General features: G+C 49.8%; 1 protein-coding gene across 2 annotated transcripts in view; it reads right to left on the bottom strand.

Annotated features, from left to right (window-relative positions):
* Positions 1-17,429, bottom strand: part of ACSS1 (acyl-CoA synthetase short chain family member 1) — a 59,902-nt gene extending 42,473 nt beyond the window's left edge. For both annotated transcript variants that reach the window (XR_009454017.1, XM_059705376.1), the window contains exons 1-2: positions 16,857-17,429; positions 3,374-3,470 (exon numbers count right to left, since the gene is read on the bottom strand). Coding sequence is in view for 1 of the 2 variants with exons in the window: in XM_059705376.1 (XP_059561359.1) it covers positions 3,374-3,470; positions 16,857-17,175 (416 nt within the window). In the remaining variant the exon portion in view is untranslated. The remainder of the gene's footprint in view (positions 1-3,373; positions 3,471-16,856) is intronic.
* Between the last annotated feature and the right edge of the window lie 1,075 nt (positions 17,430-18,504).

The raw sequence follows: 18,504 nt of genomic DNA, 5'->3' as shown, positions 1-18,504 counted from the left end.
TCTCTCCTGTTTCTGGGCACCCACACACACACCATGGGTCTGAATCGACCTGAGACCCCACCACCACTGTCCTGAAGGAAAGGGATCTGTGCTTCTCCACATCCCCATCCCCCAGGGCCTCTGAAATCTGCCAACCAGAAGTACAGGTGAAGGACAATTGTGTAAAATAGGCACAGGCTGGAGTGCTCCTGTGGACAGCCCCGGGCAGTACAAGAGGGGTTTGCAGTCCTGCTGGTTCATAGGTGAGAACAGCATCCTCAGGCCATTTCTGAACTACATCTTAAACTGGGCTGGGTGGCCCTCAGGCCCTGGCTCCAGCCTCAGGTCACAGGCTGCCCTCTTTCCTGGGAGATGGAGAGATGTGTACGGACTATCCCAGGCTGATCCCTGCCAAGCAATCCCTGTGGGAGGCAACCAATAGATGTCTCTCTAACATCTCTCTCTCCCCTTCCACTCTCTCTAAAAAAATTTTAAAAAAATGGAAAAATATCCTTGGGTGAGGATTAACAACAACAACAACAAAAACATACTTGGGGAATGGAGAATGAGCCTGTTTAAAATGTATACGTGCAAGTACATGTCTATACACACACCCCCGTGGGCATGTATAGGTATGTCTGCCTACACATATGGAAAACAGTGGCAATTCTTGTGAGTGGGATAAAGGTGCTGCCAATAGTTATTCGGGCAGGAGCTGTTGGTTTGTTAACAAACTCTAACAAATTCTTCAGAAATGGGCCTCATCCAAAAAATTTAGCAGACCCAGGAGTGAAAGGCTTCGGGCACCTGGGGAATGAGACATTCGCCCAAGCTACTGCCACCGGCAACCCCAAGGTGTTTCTGTAAAGGGTTCAGGCTATGAATCTATAACTTGATCTTTGGGCTTGTGGCCATCCTGGGGCATCTGGGTGCCACCACAGGGAACACCTAACAGGACAGCACTTTATTTTAGTGGCAGTTTTTACGCTGGCAAAACAGCCATCACCAGTGTCTAGGTGGCTTTACTCCGAGGGGACAGAAAGAAAACCTTGTGTCAAAAATGACCAGGAAAACAATAACCCAAGTCTCTCAAACACTAGCTGCACTTTTAGACAACCTGTACGTACACCTTTCTTTTTAGTCAAAGAGTAAATAGTAATAGCCATCTGGTGCTAAGATGGGTAAGGTATGTACAGCTGTTCTGGGCTAAACCTCCACATTTTGGGAGAGAGAAGAGTTTGCCACTTGCCCAGGGTTCCTTTGGTGACGTGGAACTAAAGTTTTTCTCAGCTTGAACACGATGGCTATGGTCCTGAAAATTCCCCGAGGTTTACAATTAACCACACATCTCCAAAGGCCGGCCTGAGCCCAGCTCTCAGACTGTCGAACGCGGCTGAACAGCCACTCAGTGTGTGCACAGGCGACACCCAGCAAGGAGATGTGACCCATCGCCCACCCGCCCCTGCCCCGGGATCCAGGCATGCCCGAGGCAGCGATGGAAGGAATTCAGCCTGTGGCTGAACCACTTTATCTCAGCATCCAGATGGTAGGCTCCTCCACCCCCACCCACAGGGCCTTGCTCTTTTTACTAACGAATCACACATCACTCCAGCTGGGCCAATCATGGTAAAGAAGAGTGGAGCCGGTCTGTCTATTGGAGCAGCGCTCCCTAATCTCTCGTGTGCACAGGTGTCCTGGGGCCTGCCTCCGTTGTCTGATGGGGCCTGAGGCTTCTATGTTTAGGTTCTCGGCTCGGCCGGTGGGTGACAGGTCGATGCGGAGGCTGGAAAGGCCATGAGGGGCTGTGGCCGCTGAGGGTCTTGGCAAAAACAGGAGAGGACCCTACGGCAGTGCCCACTGGAAGCTGCAGCAGATTAACAAACGTCAGTGTACTGCCCAAAAGTAAACCTGAGTAGTTTTATCATCTTTGGCGAATTTTACCACCTTTGGTGATAAATCCCAAGTTCAAACAAGAAACTAGAGGTGCCCAGTACTCTCCCCTGCCCCCTCAGTCACCCGAGTGGCAGGAGAGGAACTGCTGTTCTCAGGCCCCTGGGTCTGAACCTGCTTCTCTGACTCTTCCTCCCACCACATTCCCTCATCCCATCACCCCAGCCACAGGCACCTTCTCTCTGTTCCCGGGGACCTACGCTGAATAAGGACCCCAGGGTTCTGAATTGGCCTGGGAAGTTCTTACCCCATTCTTCTCATGGCCGCTTCTTCTTTTTTAAAAAAAAAATATGTTTATTGATTTCAGAGAGGAAGGGAGAGGGGGAGAGAGAGAGAGAGGAACATCAATGATGAGAGAGAATCATCAGTCGGCTGCCTCCTGCATGCCCCGATTGGGGATCGAGCCCGCAAACCGAGCATGTGCCCTGACCAGGAATCAAACCGTGACCTCCTGGTTCACGCTGTGAACACTGAGCCATGCCTGTCGGGCATGGCTGCTGCTTCTCATCAGTAGACCTCAGCTTAAATGTCACCTCCTCAGACACGCCCAGCCACACTGCTCTGTGCTTGGGGACTGTGGTACAGTGGCACACGATGAAACGTGCTGAATGATTGCACATAAAAAACTGTAAGACACCCACCGGGAGCATCATCGTGCTCATGACTCCTTGATGGGGAGTGAGGGTGGTTGTAAAGGACACACAACTTAGTGTCTGAGAAAGTACTGTACAGGGAACCCGAGGGACCTCAAGGCTTTAGCAAAAGGAGACTTAGCCCCGGGGAAAGGAGACCCAGTGCCCTGCAGTGACGGACAAAGACCCCAGGCAAGGCTGTCCCCACAGGAGGCAGCTCGGTCAGGAGGCCAGTACACTTCCTGGACAGCGGGTTTGTTCAAACTCCTCAACACACACACAATATCCAGAAGGGTGCGTGGCACTTAGAATGTGGGAAGAACTTAAGGAGTCAAAGAATACAAATGCCAGGTGTACCCCCTCTTTAAAAGACTTGATTTTATTTTTGGTCCCACTCTAACAAGCGCACTGAGAGTAATTATAATAATTATGTCAGTGTGTGTTTCATTCAGCTCGCGTTCATGCTCACTTTTCCTGGGATGCGAGAACATGCCCAACGTTCCTTCGTATTCAGACAACCAGGACGCCTGCCCAGGACCAGACACACACTCACAGAACTGTGCCAACAGCCTCCCAATGCCCTGAACATTCATCATCGTTGTTCCCAAAGAACCAGTTCCTTCTATGGGAATCTGAAGACAATGAGTATTGCCAAGTGAACAGGAAAGCCAGGCCTCCTCCAAACGGGGCAATTCTGGAAAACAGCTCAGCAGAGGCAGCTGGCGCCAGCGTCTACAGCAGACACAGAGGCCCAGGAGACCCGTGGGGGGTGGGGGGCACCGAGATGCCCGCCATCAGGGAGCACACAGTACCTGTAGGTGATCCTCACTTCCGTTCCGGGTTCGTCTCGCTCCCAGATCAAAGCAACACTCTCCGGGGACTTCTGAACATGCCGATCCAAGCAGTTAACTGCACAAAAACAGGTTAACAAAGATTAGACTCAGTGTTCTTAGAGTTTGAATATGTGGGGGGGGGGGGGTCTGGTTCGCTGTGACCTGCACTACTCTCTGATGAGGTGCACCCTTCCCTCATCAAAGGGGAGGTTTCTACTTCCTTGCAAGGAGAAGGGTGATTGTCAGAGCCTGGGAAAACAAGACAATAACTACCCAAATTTGACCTCACAGGTTTAGAGTGAGCCCCTGTGGACAATCTGAGGCAGGTACTTCACACCAGTAGTCTCAAGCCCAGTGACACATTGGTGTGACCTGGGCCTCCCCCAGGGACCCTGACCCAATTGACCTTGTGGTTTCAAGGCTCCCTGGGTGGTGCTAATGTGCAGCTGGGGCTGAACACCACAGCCTGAGCTGTTGGAAAGAATATTTCATGCAAATAGGATGCTCCTGATGCAATACAAGGTTCATGCCAGGGGCTCTCGCGTGTGGTAGAGATGCACACAGTCCAGGCCAAGAAGCCACATTCCTTCTCAGGTGTCCAGCCAGCACCCTAAAACCTAAAACCAGCCTCTGCTCCAAGGAGTGTTGCAATGATGGGGAAATGCAATGCTGGTTTGCCGGAAGGCTCTGCTCACCGCCCCCCGCCCCCCCGCCCTTACTCAAGCCCAGGTCACATGACTTCCCATAAAAAGAAGAGGTCAGTTCTTCCGGTGTACTGTAAACTGAAGATTAGTAAAATCATGTTCATTTGCTGACATCCTGTTCAAGGTGAGCTTAACTGTGGCTGGTGATGCCAGCCTTCAAAGCCGGCCTTTCATTGCTCACCTCCCCATCAGCAGGGGAAATGAACATCACACATAGCTGTTGGGGGTAGCAGCCATCTGCCCACCTGCTCTTCAGGTCACCCCAATGTCCAGACATACAAATTTGTGTGTTTTTTTCTCTTCGGGGCAGTTACTTATCTTCTTCAAATCAATCTCCTCCTACATAACTGGGAGCTGCATTATCTATTATCTCTAACTCAAGAGGCCATGACCAGGAACAAATGAAATACGGAACGTTAAAGTACCGTTATATAAATACAAGGTTCTATATTGCCAACTGATAAATACCATACTATGAGTTAGAGACTTTTAAATGGGATAACCATTCTGACAAAAGTTATGGGAGATACCAAAAGATCATATGATTCCTATAGTTCTTGAGAGGGTGCACTCACGTGAAAATATTACATAGTTTAGTGTGTGTGTATGTGTGTGTGTGTGAATTACATTTTTCCCTCTTGGGTTATTTTATTCTTTATAATAAAAAAAATCATTTCAATTTCCTGGCTCATAACAGGATATAAATTATACGTCAAAAAATTTTAAATATGAGGTAGATATCATGGAAAAAGTTGCTAATACTACTGATGCAGAAAAGTTATTTGAATTATTAGAAAAATAGAAGAGAAAAAATGCCCCCTCCCCCCCCAAAAAAAACAGAAAACAGAAAAGAGGAAAAACAAGATGAGAAACTAAGAAGAAGGGGCTTGGTGGTAGAACCTGGATTTATACAATAAGCCCAAATCAATGTGTGTATGAGAGAGAGAGAGAGTTAGAGAGAGAGAGAGAGAGAGAGAGAGAGAGAGAGAGAGAGGGAGAATGGTCTGAAGTTCATAAATCAAATTCCCACTAAAGCTAGGGATCTCTGACTTCTCTTGAACAATCAGCAGATGAGGAACACTCTCCCCTGGGAGCTAAGGTGGAAGCCACGCCTCAGTCGGCGTGTCCTGTCCCCCCTCCACTGCCTGGCCCCAATGGAGTGGGAAGCAGTGACCCTAAACAGGTCATGACAAGCCTTGGATGCCCAGCTCCTCGAACTGAGGACAGATGCTGAGAAAGGACTGGAGGGGAAACAGGGTGAGTTAAAGCTGTGCACTGAGCTGGAGTCCACTGAGCAGGAGTCCGGCAGCAGGGTGCTGCTTCCGTGTGTACATGAGTGTTTGTTGGACCCTGGCTGCTCCAGGCATCCCAGATGCAAACCCCTAACCCCACCCCGGATCAGTCCTGAGAAGACTCCAGGTGACAAGTGTGCACTCTTATCTGAGAAATCTGAAATCAACACACCTTCTCCCGCCCTGAGGTGGACCTTCTGAGTCACCCTGGAAAGTGGCCAGCTCATATATAGCTTAGGAAACAGTCTACAGGTGGTCCAGTGACCTGCCCAAGACCAAGCCAGGAAGCAATAGGAAGGGCCTCAAAACACAAGTAACACCTTACCTGGGGCTCATGTACCCATAGCACCTGCTCCCACAGCAGCCAGGGTGCCAACACATGACTGCCCAACTTCGAACCTAGACCCTCAGTGCCACGGAGCCAAGCAGGAGGGCAGAGGTGCAGAAGGTGGAGGGAAAAGACTTGCCCCATGATGGACAGCACCCAGAATGTTGCTGGCTGGCCAGCGAGACCAGCCCTGTGGCCACCTCTTCCCAGGGCTGACAAACTGCAGGAATTCAGGCAGGTAGGCACTGAGCCCAGGTGCAGTGTCCCTAGGTACCTTCCCTGAACATGGGAGGTGCTGGACAAGTGGCCACCAAGACCCTGAGTGATCGACCTCTCCCTATGGCAGTGCCGATTCTGGTGAGCACCTTCCAGCCTCGGGACCTTTACATGGCTCTTCCTTTCTGTGGCACACTGTCCCACTCTCTCACCTACTGCCCACTCTCCTGCAGGTCCCGACCTACACATTCTCACTGTCTCAGTGAGCACTTCACGTCCCGGTGACCTCTAACTCGCTTGAGGCGTTTGCACTTGCTGTCCCTCTGGGGGCAGGGGCCAGATGTCCTGTTCATATCTTCACACATGCAGCCTAAGCCGGAGCACAGAGCAGAGAAGCACCCCAGCTCCGGATGGTGGGCAGGCCATTCAAGTCCTTGAGCTAAAGAACAACGATGGAGTCTAAATGGCACAAGGCTGGCCCCATGCCCAGGGGAGGGAACAGACTTCTTCCCGTCTTCATGGCTTTGTTCCTCAAGAAGTTCTCTTTTTGGACTCAGTCAGCACTTCTAAATCCCCCAGAACCTCCAAAGGGCTTCTTAGCACACACATTATGACCCCACAACTACTGGAAGTCTGAGTGAGCAGATCTGGGCAGCCTGAGATTTCCCCTCTAACAGATCCCAGTGACGCTGTTGCTGCTGGTTCAGGCCCAGGCTCCCATAGACAGACATGCATGGGTACCTCTACACGCATTCTACTTTGTATGTATATTCCCAATTCCGGGGGGCTTTCTTTTCCCTACGGGGACAGGAGTGATCAAAAACACTGCCAGGGAGATGAAAGGTGGAGGCTGCATTCACTTTCTTCCAGCCATGGACCAGATTTACAGCTAAACTACTTGAAAACCAACTGAAGTGTAGCTGATCTGAAATAGTGTTTCTAGGTAGCACCGAAGAAGCCATGTAGAGACTGGTAAGAGGAGATGCAGAAAGGGAAAGCCCCCCTCAGGCAGGTGTGGCGGCCGACAGGCCAGACAGATATTGTCCCTGAAAAGCTCCCTCCCCTGGGAGTGTGGAGGCTCAACCCCATACAGAGATCCCCAACCCAGAGCAACAGAGACGGGAAGAGCCTGTGTAGCATTGGGCAGAGGGATTCAGGGGGATTCTGTCCACCTGGGAGACTCGGACCGCACCTACTGTTAGCAGCCACAGCCAGACAAGTTTGCTCCAGACTCTGACTGCTGGAGAGGTTGTGCGGCTGTGTTTGGGTCCAGTGGAGGGGTCTGCGGGCTGCACCCAGCAGTGACTTTGAGGGACCCTCTACTTTCTGGAAAAGTATTGGGCAGAGAGCCCCAGTCAGTGACTAATCTGTGTGGCTTGGGGGAAAAGGAACGTCTCTTCCACATTGAGCACAGGGCCACAGCCCCTCGCCCACCTGTGGAGCCATCTGGTCTGCCCAGCCTGCTGGCTGGCAGCACAGGGGAGCAGTGCAGGTCTGGGATTTTAGGCCCGTACTACAGGGTTCGGAGCCCAATCAGAGCTGGGAATTTCAGCCCCACTTTGTGGAGACCAGCCACCCAGAGAGATCAGAGTCCTGCACAGGGCTGATTTCCTGGCCCCTCCTCCTTGCTTTGGTGGCACAGAGGAGCTAGGATTTGGGGACTGTATCCCCCAAGGAGGCTTCTGTCAGGGAGACAAACAGGGAGTGCTGACCTCTGTGACTACACTGTGGAGTGGCAGATCCAAGCTTCCTGTGAGTTTCACCTTGCAGGCCCAGGAAGGAGAGGCGGTGCCAGTCCTCCACTCCTGCAGGCTGCCGACACCACTCCCAACAGGAGACTGTCTGGTTCAGCCTGTGAAGTTCTGGATATCCCCGCTGGGTCAAGTTCTGTGGGGGATGGAGAACAGCTCACAGCAGGTCATTCAAAGTGTGAGTCCCCACCTGCAGGCTGGGCCCCAGACATCCTCAACAGGAGACTCTTGATCTATCCCGCTGAGCCCAGGGGGGCCGAACCTGGTGCTGCAGAGGAGACTGCAGACTGTATCCAGCCTGAACCTGCAGTGAGACCCCAGAGGGGGAACTAGAGTTGGAGTCTCTGGCAGAAACTAAAGAGTTTGGCTTGAATTTATTAGAAACAGAGCTCAAACCACACAAGACGCCAATCCAATTAGCCACATAAAATGGCACATCCAAAGGGGAATCCTGGCAGGTTCCAGACCCTGCTGGGAATAATCCCACCTTGGGGGGCAGCCCCTGCACAGCATCTCATCCATGGTGATCAAGGTTTACCTCAATAGACACCCAGCCCAAAAGGTTAATGACTATGCCACTGAGCCTATCAAGACACCTTGAGATGGGACCTGCCCAGCAGTTTGCATGCCAGGGGGGGGAGGGGGGGGTTGAGCCTCATATTCAGCCTGAAGGTCGATCCCACCCACAAATGGACCAACATCAATCAAAACCCAATTATAATAGGAGGGCCCAAATAACCCGCACAAGAGGCATTCCTAGAGCACCCAGCTCAGGAGATCAAGGAGACTGAACCACTGGGTCCCACAGGACACCTACTACAGAAGGCCACCCCACGAAGACTGGTAGTCATTGCAGTCCTATCTAATACACAGAATCAAACACAAAAAGAAAGCCAAAATGGGGAGAAAAAGAATCGGGCCCCAAATGATATAATAGGAGGAATCTCCAGTAAAGGAGCTAAATGAAATGGAGGCAAGCAATTTATCAGAAAAAGAGCTCAGCCAAAACCGGTTTGGCTCAGTGGATAGAGCGTCAGCCTGCATACTGAAAGGTCCCAGGTTCAATTCCGGTCAAGGGCATGTACTTGGGTTGCGGGCACATCCCCAGTGGGAGATGTGCGGGAGGCAGCTGATCGATGTTTCTCTCTCATTGATGTTTCTAGCTCTCTATCCTTCTCCCTTCCTCTCTGTAAAAAATCAATAAAATATATTTTAAAAAAAGAAAAAAAGAGCTCAAAGTAACTGTTCTAAGGATATTCAACAGCATAAAAAATAACATAGAAACCATAATAAATAATAGGTTGAAAATGAAGAATGTCATATCTGAAATACAGAATAGACTGGAAAGAATAATCAGTAGGCTGAACAAAGCAGAGAGTTGGTCAGTGAATTAGAAGACAAGATAGAAAATAAGTCACTCCATCCAAGCAGCAAAAGAAAGAATTAAAAAACAAGAGGGTAGTTTAAGGATAATTTGGCACAATGTGAAATGTAACAACATCTATAGGGATAGCAGAGGGAGAAGGAAGTGAGCAAGTGATAGAGAACCTCTTTCCAAAATCCAGAACCCATTTTTAGATAAAAACTCTCAGCAAAGTGGGAACAGAGGGATTATACTTGAACATAATAAAGGCCCCAAATAGCCTTAGCAATCTTGAGAAAGAAGAACAAAGTTGGAGGGATCACAATACTAGGTATCAAACTATACTACAAGGCCACTGTCATCAATACAGCCTGGTACTGGTAAAAGAACAGGCATATAGGTTAATGGAACAGAACAGAGACTGTTCAGAAATTGACCCATGACATTATGATCAATTAATATTTGAGAAAGGAGGCAAAAGCATACAATGGGATATAGACAGTCTCTTCAATAAATGGTGTTGGGAAAACTGGACAGGTACATGCAAAAAAAATGAAACTAGACCACCAACTTACACCATATACAAGAATATACTCAAAATGGATAAGCAACTTAAATATAACTTGCAAAACCATAAAAATCCAAGAAGAAAATAGGCAGCAAAATCTCAGATATCTCATGTAGCAGTATTTTTGCCAATACATCTCCTAGGGCCAGAAAAACAAAGGAAAGAATAAACAAATGGGGCTACATCAAACTAAAAATGTTCTGCACAGTAAAAGAAACAATCAACAAGATGAAAAGGGAACCCACTGTAAGGGGATAACATATTTGCCAACAATACATCTGATAAAGGATTAATCTCTAAAATATATAAAGAACTTGTATAACTCAACAATCCAATTAAAAATAGGCAAAGGACCTGAATAGACACTTCTCTAAAGAGGACATAACAGGTGGCCAAGAGACATATGAAAAAATGCTCAACATCACTAATCAACAGATCGATGTAAATTAAAACTACAATGAGGTATCACCTCACACCTGTCAGAATGGCCACCAGCAACAAATCAACAAACAACAAGTGCTGTCAAGGATGTGGAGAAAAGGAACCCTAGTACACTGCTGGTGGGAATGCAGACTGGTGCAGCCACTGTGGAAAACAGTATGGAGTTTCCTCAAAAAACTAAAAATGGAACTCCCATTTGACCCAGTGATCTCATGTCTGGGAATATATCCTAAGAATCCTAAAATACCAATCAGAAAGATTGGTATTTTCTTTCTGCCTATTTTCTTCTTGGGTTTTTATGGTTTTGCAAGTTACATTTAAGTTGCTTATCCATTTTGAGTATATGCACCCCTGTGTTCATAGCAGCATTATTTACAATACCTAAGATCTGGAAACAGTCCCAAGTGCCCATCAGTAAATGAGTGGATAAAAAAGCTGTGGGACATTTACATAATGGAATACTATACAGCTGTAAAAATGAAGGATCTTTCTGTTACCCTTTGTAACAGCATGGAGGGACCTGGAGATGATTATGCTAAGCAAAATAAGCCAGTCAGAGAAAGACAAATATCACATGATCTCACTCATATGTGGAATCTAAAGAACAAAGTAAACTAGTGAACAAAATAGGCCCAGAGGTACGGATGCCCAAATGCCCACCAGTAGATGAGTGGGTAGAAAAGCTGTGGTACACTTCCAGAATAAATACTACCTGGCTGTAAAAAAGAAGGAACTCTTATCCTGGCAGGTGTTGCTCAGTGGTTAAAGCTTTGGCCCGCACACAGAAGGGTTATGGGTTTGATTCCCAGTCAAGGCACATACCTGGGTTGCAGATTCTTTCCTTAGCCCCCAGTTGGAATGTGTGGGAGGCAACCAATCAATTTGTCTCTCTCACATCGATGTTTTTCTCTTTCTCTCCCTCTCCCTTCCTCTCTCTCTAAAAATCAATGGGAAAAATATCCTCAGGTGAGGATTAACCAAAAAATATATATATATAGAAGAAACTCTTCCCTTTGCAACAGCATGGTGAACCTGGATATTAATATGCTAAGCAAAATAAGCCAGTCAAAGAAAGATAAATACCATATGACCTCAGTAATATATATAATCTAATGAACAAAATAAATTGATGAACAAAATGGGTTTAGAGGAGGCACGGATACATGGAATAGACTGACAGATCTCAGAAGGGAGGGTGGGGAAGGGGATGGGAAAATATTAACCAAAGTATAATTATGCATATACGCACAGCCCCTGGACACAGATAATAGTGTGGTGGAGGCCAGGGGTGTGGCAGGGGCTGGTCGAGAGGAGCAAAAGCAGGGAAAATGGTGGACATCTGTAATACTGTCAACAATAAAAATAATAATAAATTTTTAAAAAATAAAACACTTGCTGAAACCGGTTTGGCTCAGTGGATAGAGCGTCGGCTTGCGGACTGAGGGGTCCCAGGTTCGATTCCGGTCAAGGGCATGTACCTGGGTTGCGGGCACATCCCCAGTAGGAGATGTGCAGGAGGCAGCTGATCGGTGTTTCTCTCTCATCGATGTTTCTAACTCTCTATCTCTCTCCCTTCCTCTCTGTAAAAAATCAATAAAATATATTTAAAAAAATAAAAAAAATAAATAAAACACTTGCCAGCTCTGTAAGACATCTGACCTCACCTACATCACAGGTCAAACCCACCCTCCAGAGTCCATCCCTGTCCAAACACTCATTAAGCAGAGAGGACACACTTGTTATTTAATCTAAATGTCACTTTCTTAATCCAAAATGGGGGTAACAGTTCCTAAGTCTGGGCGAGACAATAGGAATTAGATGCCACTGGAGAGTTTCCCGTCACAGGGTCAGATTGTGTGCAGTGTTCCCAGGGACAGGCAGTTTCTCAGCTGCCATGGTTTACACTCATTTGACAAGGGCACCTAGAGAAAGCACAGTGCAGGGTCTGAGTGACAGCGGCCCTAAAACACCATGTGATCCGTTGGCATTTAACACATATGGATGTTTCCTGCTATTGCTCCAACTTCAGGGAGAAAAGCAAAGAAGGAAGGGAGAGAGCAAGGATAAAGGAAGAAATTCTTACTCCTCCACACAAATGTCTCCACCCATAGAACTGAGCAGTGGGACAAGAAAATTCTGCTTACAAGCATTGCCAGGAAGAGTTGGGCAAGACCCTAATGCAATTTAAGGCTCAGCTCAAACCCCACCTCCTAACTCAAATTTCCCAGCAATGATCTCTCTTTCTCTCCATCACGCAGTGGCCCACACCATTTAACACTTAGTTATTCTGCCCAGTGCTCCCATTCTGGGACACAATGCTGGCTCTGCTAAACTCTCCTCAGTCTAATTCACAAGGTCCCTAAGATTCACATATCATGGGAGCTGACATCATAATTCTTCCCTTAGCAACTGTAAATGCCTTGAGGAAGTTACCCTAGAGTGGATTTGCTCATTTACTGATCTGTGATTCACCTCCTCATGAGAATGCACTCTGTGGCACTGGGGCATTTTCTGCACTGCTCATCACTGTACATGAGTTGGAACCTTTATTTCCACATCTGTACAATGGGACCACCAACCACTTCACACTGCTGTCATGACAATGAAATGAGAAGAGACTCCATCATGTTCACCTCAAGGCAGGTCTACCATTGAGCCTAACACAGCTCTGCAAATAGTTCAGCAAATGACTGCTGATGGTTCATAGGTTTGGGTTTTTGTTTTTTGTCTTTTAAAAAAAAAAGAGGTTATAATATCCATTATAAAGACGGCACACACTTATGTAGGTATTTTCAAGAACTCCTGTCAGTTGTTTAAATACATCCTTCCCCTCCCCAACTTGAAGTAAACCCACATACAGAAATTCTATCTTAATCAAAAGAAACAAGGGAGCTAATATTCACAAAAGGATTCACAATGGGTTTTCCTTAAATAGAAACTCTCCCTGGCACGAGGTAAGCTATTACATCAGTCACAAAAATTGTATCTGCCAACTTTCCAGAAGCATCTGCTCTTTAAAACTCCAGGCCTCTGAAAACCACAGAGAAATCAGTCCCTTCTGGAAGACCTTTCTCCTAAGACCTGGGGTCACATTTTCATTTCAAGTTCCTTGGAAAACCGTAGACACGTTACTTCAATTGCTGAGAAATAAGCAAAGCACCAGGACTATAGTGTCTTGCGATTGTCAGTGTATCCACCTTCTAAATGATTGGAGGCGCGTCATAAAGAAAAGTATAGCAAAGTGGTTCCCAGTGCTGCAACGAATGTCCCCAGAAGCATCCAGAAATCTCTGTGTTCAATGCTTGGTTAAAAATAGTTTCTCTATCCCCTTGCTTGAAAGTAAGAATACACACACTTTAAAAAAATCAGACTCAGAATTTGGTATTTAGAAAAGAGAGTACGGTTGTGTGTTTTGAAAGCAACATACGCGATTACCCTCCAGTTCTGCATCTGCACCTTCCTGACATCTTGAGTCTATACACCACAGAGCAAAACATCAGTTGAGCCGTGTGGAGGACAGAGCCAAATTTCAAAGTCTAGGAAGAATCCTTTTTAGATCTTTGGAGCCCTGTTGACCACCTGCATACCCTCCTGACCCATTTCCAGCCTCATCCAGACTGATTGGACGCAAGCGCGTGTGGACCTGTTCAGAGGAAACACAGCACTCTCAGCAGCACTGCTGAAGGTCAGGCTCAATGTCACAGCCCCCTAGCCACCCCCAGCTCCCCTACTACCACAGGATTCATTAATTAATAACAAAGGCCAGTGAATGGATGTGAGTAAAGACTGTGCAGAGAACTTTATAAGTGTTTTCTCATTTAATGCTAACAACAGCCCTAGGAGTCCCCAGGCCATCCACTTTGGGTCAGAAGAAACCTAGCAGCTTCTGCTGTAGTGTCTGTGACCTCTGGTCGATGTCCCCTGGGCCCTGTGTAAGTGGTTTAGGACACAGTTCCAGCTGAGCCAGTCAAGGCCCCAGACTTGTGACGACAGCCTGAGACACAGATCAATGGGGAGCAGAAGCAAGCCATGCCCACGGGGCCCTGTCCAAAGTCCTGACCCACAGAGCGGTGAGAGTACTAAGACTCTTGGGGGCGGTTTGATAAGCAACAACAGTGACTAGAACAGAATTCAGACTGTCTTACTGTACAGACAAGGAGATCCATGTAGAGAACAGTAAGGGGAAAGCAAGGAGGCAGACCCAGGTGGAATTCTCAAGACATACCCAGAACCACTAAGCTGTACTGCACCACCCATCTGCCATTTCTGTTTGCTTGCTAGAGTCATCTCCAGGACACTAGTCCCAATTCTGCCCATTTAGAAGAGTCTTGTCTGCCCCAGCTTGGGGCCTATAGGTCAGTGGTTCTCAACCTTGTACGTCCCTCAGGAGCACCCGGAGAGCTTATAAACACAGATGGCAGAGCGCCACCCTCAGGTTTTGGATTCCAGGGTCTCGGATAAGGCCCGAGAACTTGCATACCTAATAAAATTCCCAGGTGCCACTGATCTGGGGACCACAGTTTGAGAATTAGTGGTACAGATGTTCCCGAAGGGGTAATGGGAGTTTCAAAAGTGATGCTCCTTTGGAATAAGCCATTGTTACAGTGACTATCACACAGACAGATCAGCCCAAAGCATACCCACCATTCCACAGCTTTCTAGGGGGCTCCCAGAGCAGCTATGGCCTGGCCTGGTCTTTTTCATGCCATCGCCTCTGTGGTTTGCAGACACTGTCAAAGGGCAGAGATATTCCTGACAGATGAGAGGGTGGACATACACATTCAAGGTGAGAATGGTGCTGAAAACCTGTTTTTCCACAGGGCAGGTTCTGAAGCTCAGTTTCTGGTAAAATAAGTGAAAGAAAAAGAGGCACTTCTGCTGGCCAACCACAGGTTGAGCCTGACTGAGTGGGGCTCAAGAGGCCCTTCCTGCCTGTCCCAGGAGGTCCATCCCCAGTGACTGATCTGGGAGTGAGAGGCTACAAGTGCGCATGAGCCAACCCTGACCATCCCCAGCGGCCTCGGGCCTCCACAGCCCCAGTCGCTTGCACAAGCGCTGCACATTACATGTTCTGCTCTCTCCTGCAAGTGGCTCTCCTCCCTTCAAGGGTAACTCTGCAAACCTAAGGGTTTGTTTTGTGCTTCTTTTACCCACTAGTTCAAGGACACTTGCTGCTGACTCAATTTTAAAGAAAACACTTATCTCGTCAGTGATTCATTTTAATTAGGCCATCAAAGTGGTATACAAAATGGGGGGGGGGGGAGAGGGGGAATCTGGCCCAAAGTTCTTCCCTAAGTTTCTTTGTTTGAAAAATAACTGCAAGAGCCCTAGCTGGTTTGGCTCAGTGGACAGAGTGCTGGCCTGCAGACCAAAGGGTCCCGGGTTCGATTCCGGGCAAAGGGCATGTACCTTGGTCGCAGGCTTCTCCTCGGCCCGGACCCTGGTCAGGGCTCATGCAGGAGGCAACCAATCAATGTGTTTCTCTCACATCGATGTTTCTCTCTGCCTTTCCCTCTCTCTCCCACTCTCTCTAAAAGATCAAAGGAAAAATATCCTCAGGTGAGGATTAACAAAAAAATATATTTAAAAAAAGAAAAAAGAACTGCAAGACACTACCTATCATTGTATGGCTATTTGTAAATATGATAAAATTGCTCTTACTTATTGATCACCAATAAGTGCTGGGCCTGTTCCACACCTCCAGCACTCTGTCCTCACAATCAACCTACAAGCGGGCTTACTGCCCCCGTTTATAAATGAGGCGACAGGCTCAGAGGAGGAGTCACGGGCCCAGTAAATGGTGGAGTTGTGCAAACACCAGACCCTACCCCGAAGTTCAGGTCTTGGCCAGGACCTGACCCTGCCATTAAGATCTGCATGTCCTCCCCAGAAACATCCCCTAGACCCCACTTCCACCTAGCTGGGTACCCCATCCTCCCTAGCCATGCAGCCCCCCTCCCAGCACCCCACCTGGCTGTAAATCCCCTCCTCCCCAGGCTACCCACACCCCAGTCTACCCTGCCTGGATGGCCTCCAGTTCCTGGGCCTTCTCTCCTGGCAGCCTCCGGGTACAGTGTACTCCTCCCACCACCCAAATCCCAAATCTTAACTGGACAATACAGTAGTAGACTCAATCTCAGCAGATCCCAAAGGACTCAGAGGCTGGTGGTGCTGGTTTCTGGGACCTCAAACAGAACCAGGTCTAAAGCAAGCCATGGGTCTTTTTGTTTGGGGGGTGGGGAGGGGATTTGGGAGGGGCACGGTCATCTGAAACTGAGAGCTGGGAGGCCCCGCCGGTCTTTCTTCCCTCCCACAGGCACCGCCAGGGAGCAAGGAGATAAGTGATTCCAGCTGCTGGCCCCTGGGTTTCCTCCTCCCAGGCTACGTGCCACCGCTCGGTTTGTTTACTTGGGCAACATATCTCCCCAGGCCAGTCGCCGGGCGGGCAGCTGGTGGTAACACAGAGTACGGGGAAGCCCCGGCTCCTGTGCACCCGGCACCCACCACCCCAGCCTGCCCCGGGTGTCGCCTGCTGCTCCCGCCGTTACACTTGAGAGCCCACCATTGGAGGAGGCGGCAGGGCAGGCAGGGCCAGCAGCTGGGCGACCCGAGCTGACACCGGGGCGCAGGCTGAAGCCGGGGAAGTGGGGGGACGCGGAGTGACAGCGGAGAGGCAGGCTGGGGCCTCGGGGTCGGGAGGTGCCGGCCCACGGGCCAGCGACCCGTCCCTGACGGCTGCGCTCGGAGTCGCCTCTGGACGTCTGAGCCGGGGGCGCCCTGGTCCCCGCCGCCCACTCACCGGACACGTTGAGCTGGCCTCCCAGGAACCAGCCGATCTTGCCGCTGCTGAAGTCACAGTCCCAGACGGTGTGGAAGGGGGTGTCCCACACCAGCATGTCGCGCGCCAGCGGCCCCCAGAAGGCGTCGGGCTGCCGCTCCGCCAGCGCTTTCAGCGCGGGGTACGAGGCGGGCAGCGCTGCCCCGGCGCAGGGGGCGCTGCCCCGGGGCCCAGAGGCCGCCCTGCGCGGCCCGATCCCTCCGCCGGGCGGCCACCCCCGAGGTCCCTGCAGGACGCTCCGGAGCCGCCGGACGCCGCAGCCCACACTGCGCGCCGCCATCTCCCCAACGCCCCAAGGCCTCTGCACCCCTAGCCAGACTCCCAGTCGGTGGGGAGGAGGGGGGTGTCGCTCTCTCCGAGGGCCCGCCCCGTCTCCGCCCTCCCGCCACCACCCACTCCTCGGACCCCTCCTGGCCTGAAGCTGCCTTCAGAGCCCCCCTTCCCGCTAGAGAAGGGACCGCGAAGGAGGAGGGAAAGCGGCCCGGGGAGGGGCGCTGGGGAGTCCCCGCCCCGGCGAGGCTGAGGGCGGACCCCTTGCCTGCGCTCCCTGCGCTCCCTACGCTCTGGGCCGGCGGCGGAGCTTTGGCCGTTTTAGTTTCAGTTTGTGTGTCGGGTTCGGAAAGCGAACTGCAGAGACACGTGCGTCCAGGCTGGGCCCGCGCCCCGGACTTCCGGGGCCGGAGCCTCATAGAACCATCGACTAACGCAGCGAAGTGCACAGGTGGGCGTGCGAACCCAAGTCAGGTCGGTTCGCATCTCAGGCTGAAGTCTGCATAGTAATCCCTGTGCTGTTCAGAGAGAACCGCCGCCTCCACGCCCCTCATGCCAGACCGGTCTGTACGTCCTCGCACACAAACTCCAGTAGCCCCCCCGTGGGCTAAATGGCTGATCAGGCGCCACCGGCCAGGAGGCTGTGGGGACCTGGGGTCCATTGCTTCTTTCACCCAACAGCCTGGTTTGGAACTGTGTCGCTTTGGGATTTTCCTCCAATTGCCTCAGTCTCCGTGGCCTGGGTTCAACCCCTGGATTTCCTAACTCTGTGGTCTTGGGCAAGTTCCTGAACTTCTCTGTGCTTCATTTTACTTCTGTAGAAAACGGGAGTAATATCTCCCTCCCCTGCTACCGTGAAGAATAAACGAGATTGTGTCGGAAGCGTCAAAGGCCAATAGGAATCCCCAGTTTGAGGTTGAGGGAAACTATTCAATGCAAACAGCTCAACTGTGATACAGCACAGCTATGCATCAGCAGCACCTCTCCGGCTAGACAGCTCTGCTCCCGCTCCAGACAGGCATCGTTGGTGTTTCCCCTCTGGGGAAAGGAAGTCTTCAGGTGGAAAGGGACAGTGCACTCCCAGAGCCCAAGGAGAGCTGACTTATATAAACAGAAGCCCTTGCCTCTGGTCCCTGGTGCAAATGAGGACTCCAAATCCTCTCAGTTTGGTTGGTCCAAGAGGCACGTTCCTGATTGGTCAGAATAGTGCCTCCCTGATGAGTCAGTGAAGATGTTGAGAAAGTCCTGCAGATCCAATGGGAAAGGGAAAGTCTCAGTCCTATTGGTTGAAATAGGATTCCAGGAATTTCTTTTTTTTTTTAATTAAATCTTTATTGTT

Source organism: Myotis daubentonii, chromosome 8 (genome assembly GCF_963259705.1).
Source record: "Myotis daubentonii chromosome 8, mMyoDau2.1, whole genome shotgun sequence".
NCBI classification, from domain to species: Eukaryota; Metazoa; Chordata; class Mammalia; order Chiroptera; family Vespertilionidae; genus Myotis; species Myotis daubentonii.
The sequence above is the reverse complement of the archived record's forward strand: the minus strand, read 5'-3'. Positions and strand labels throughout refer to the sequence as shown.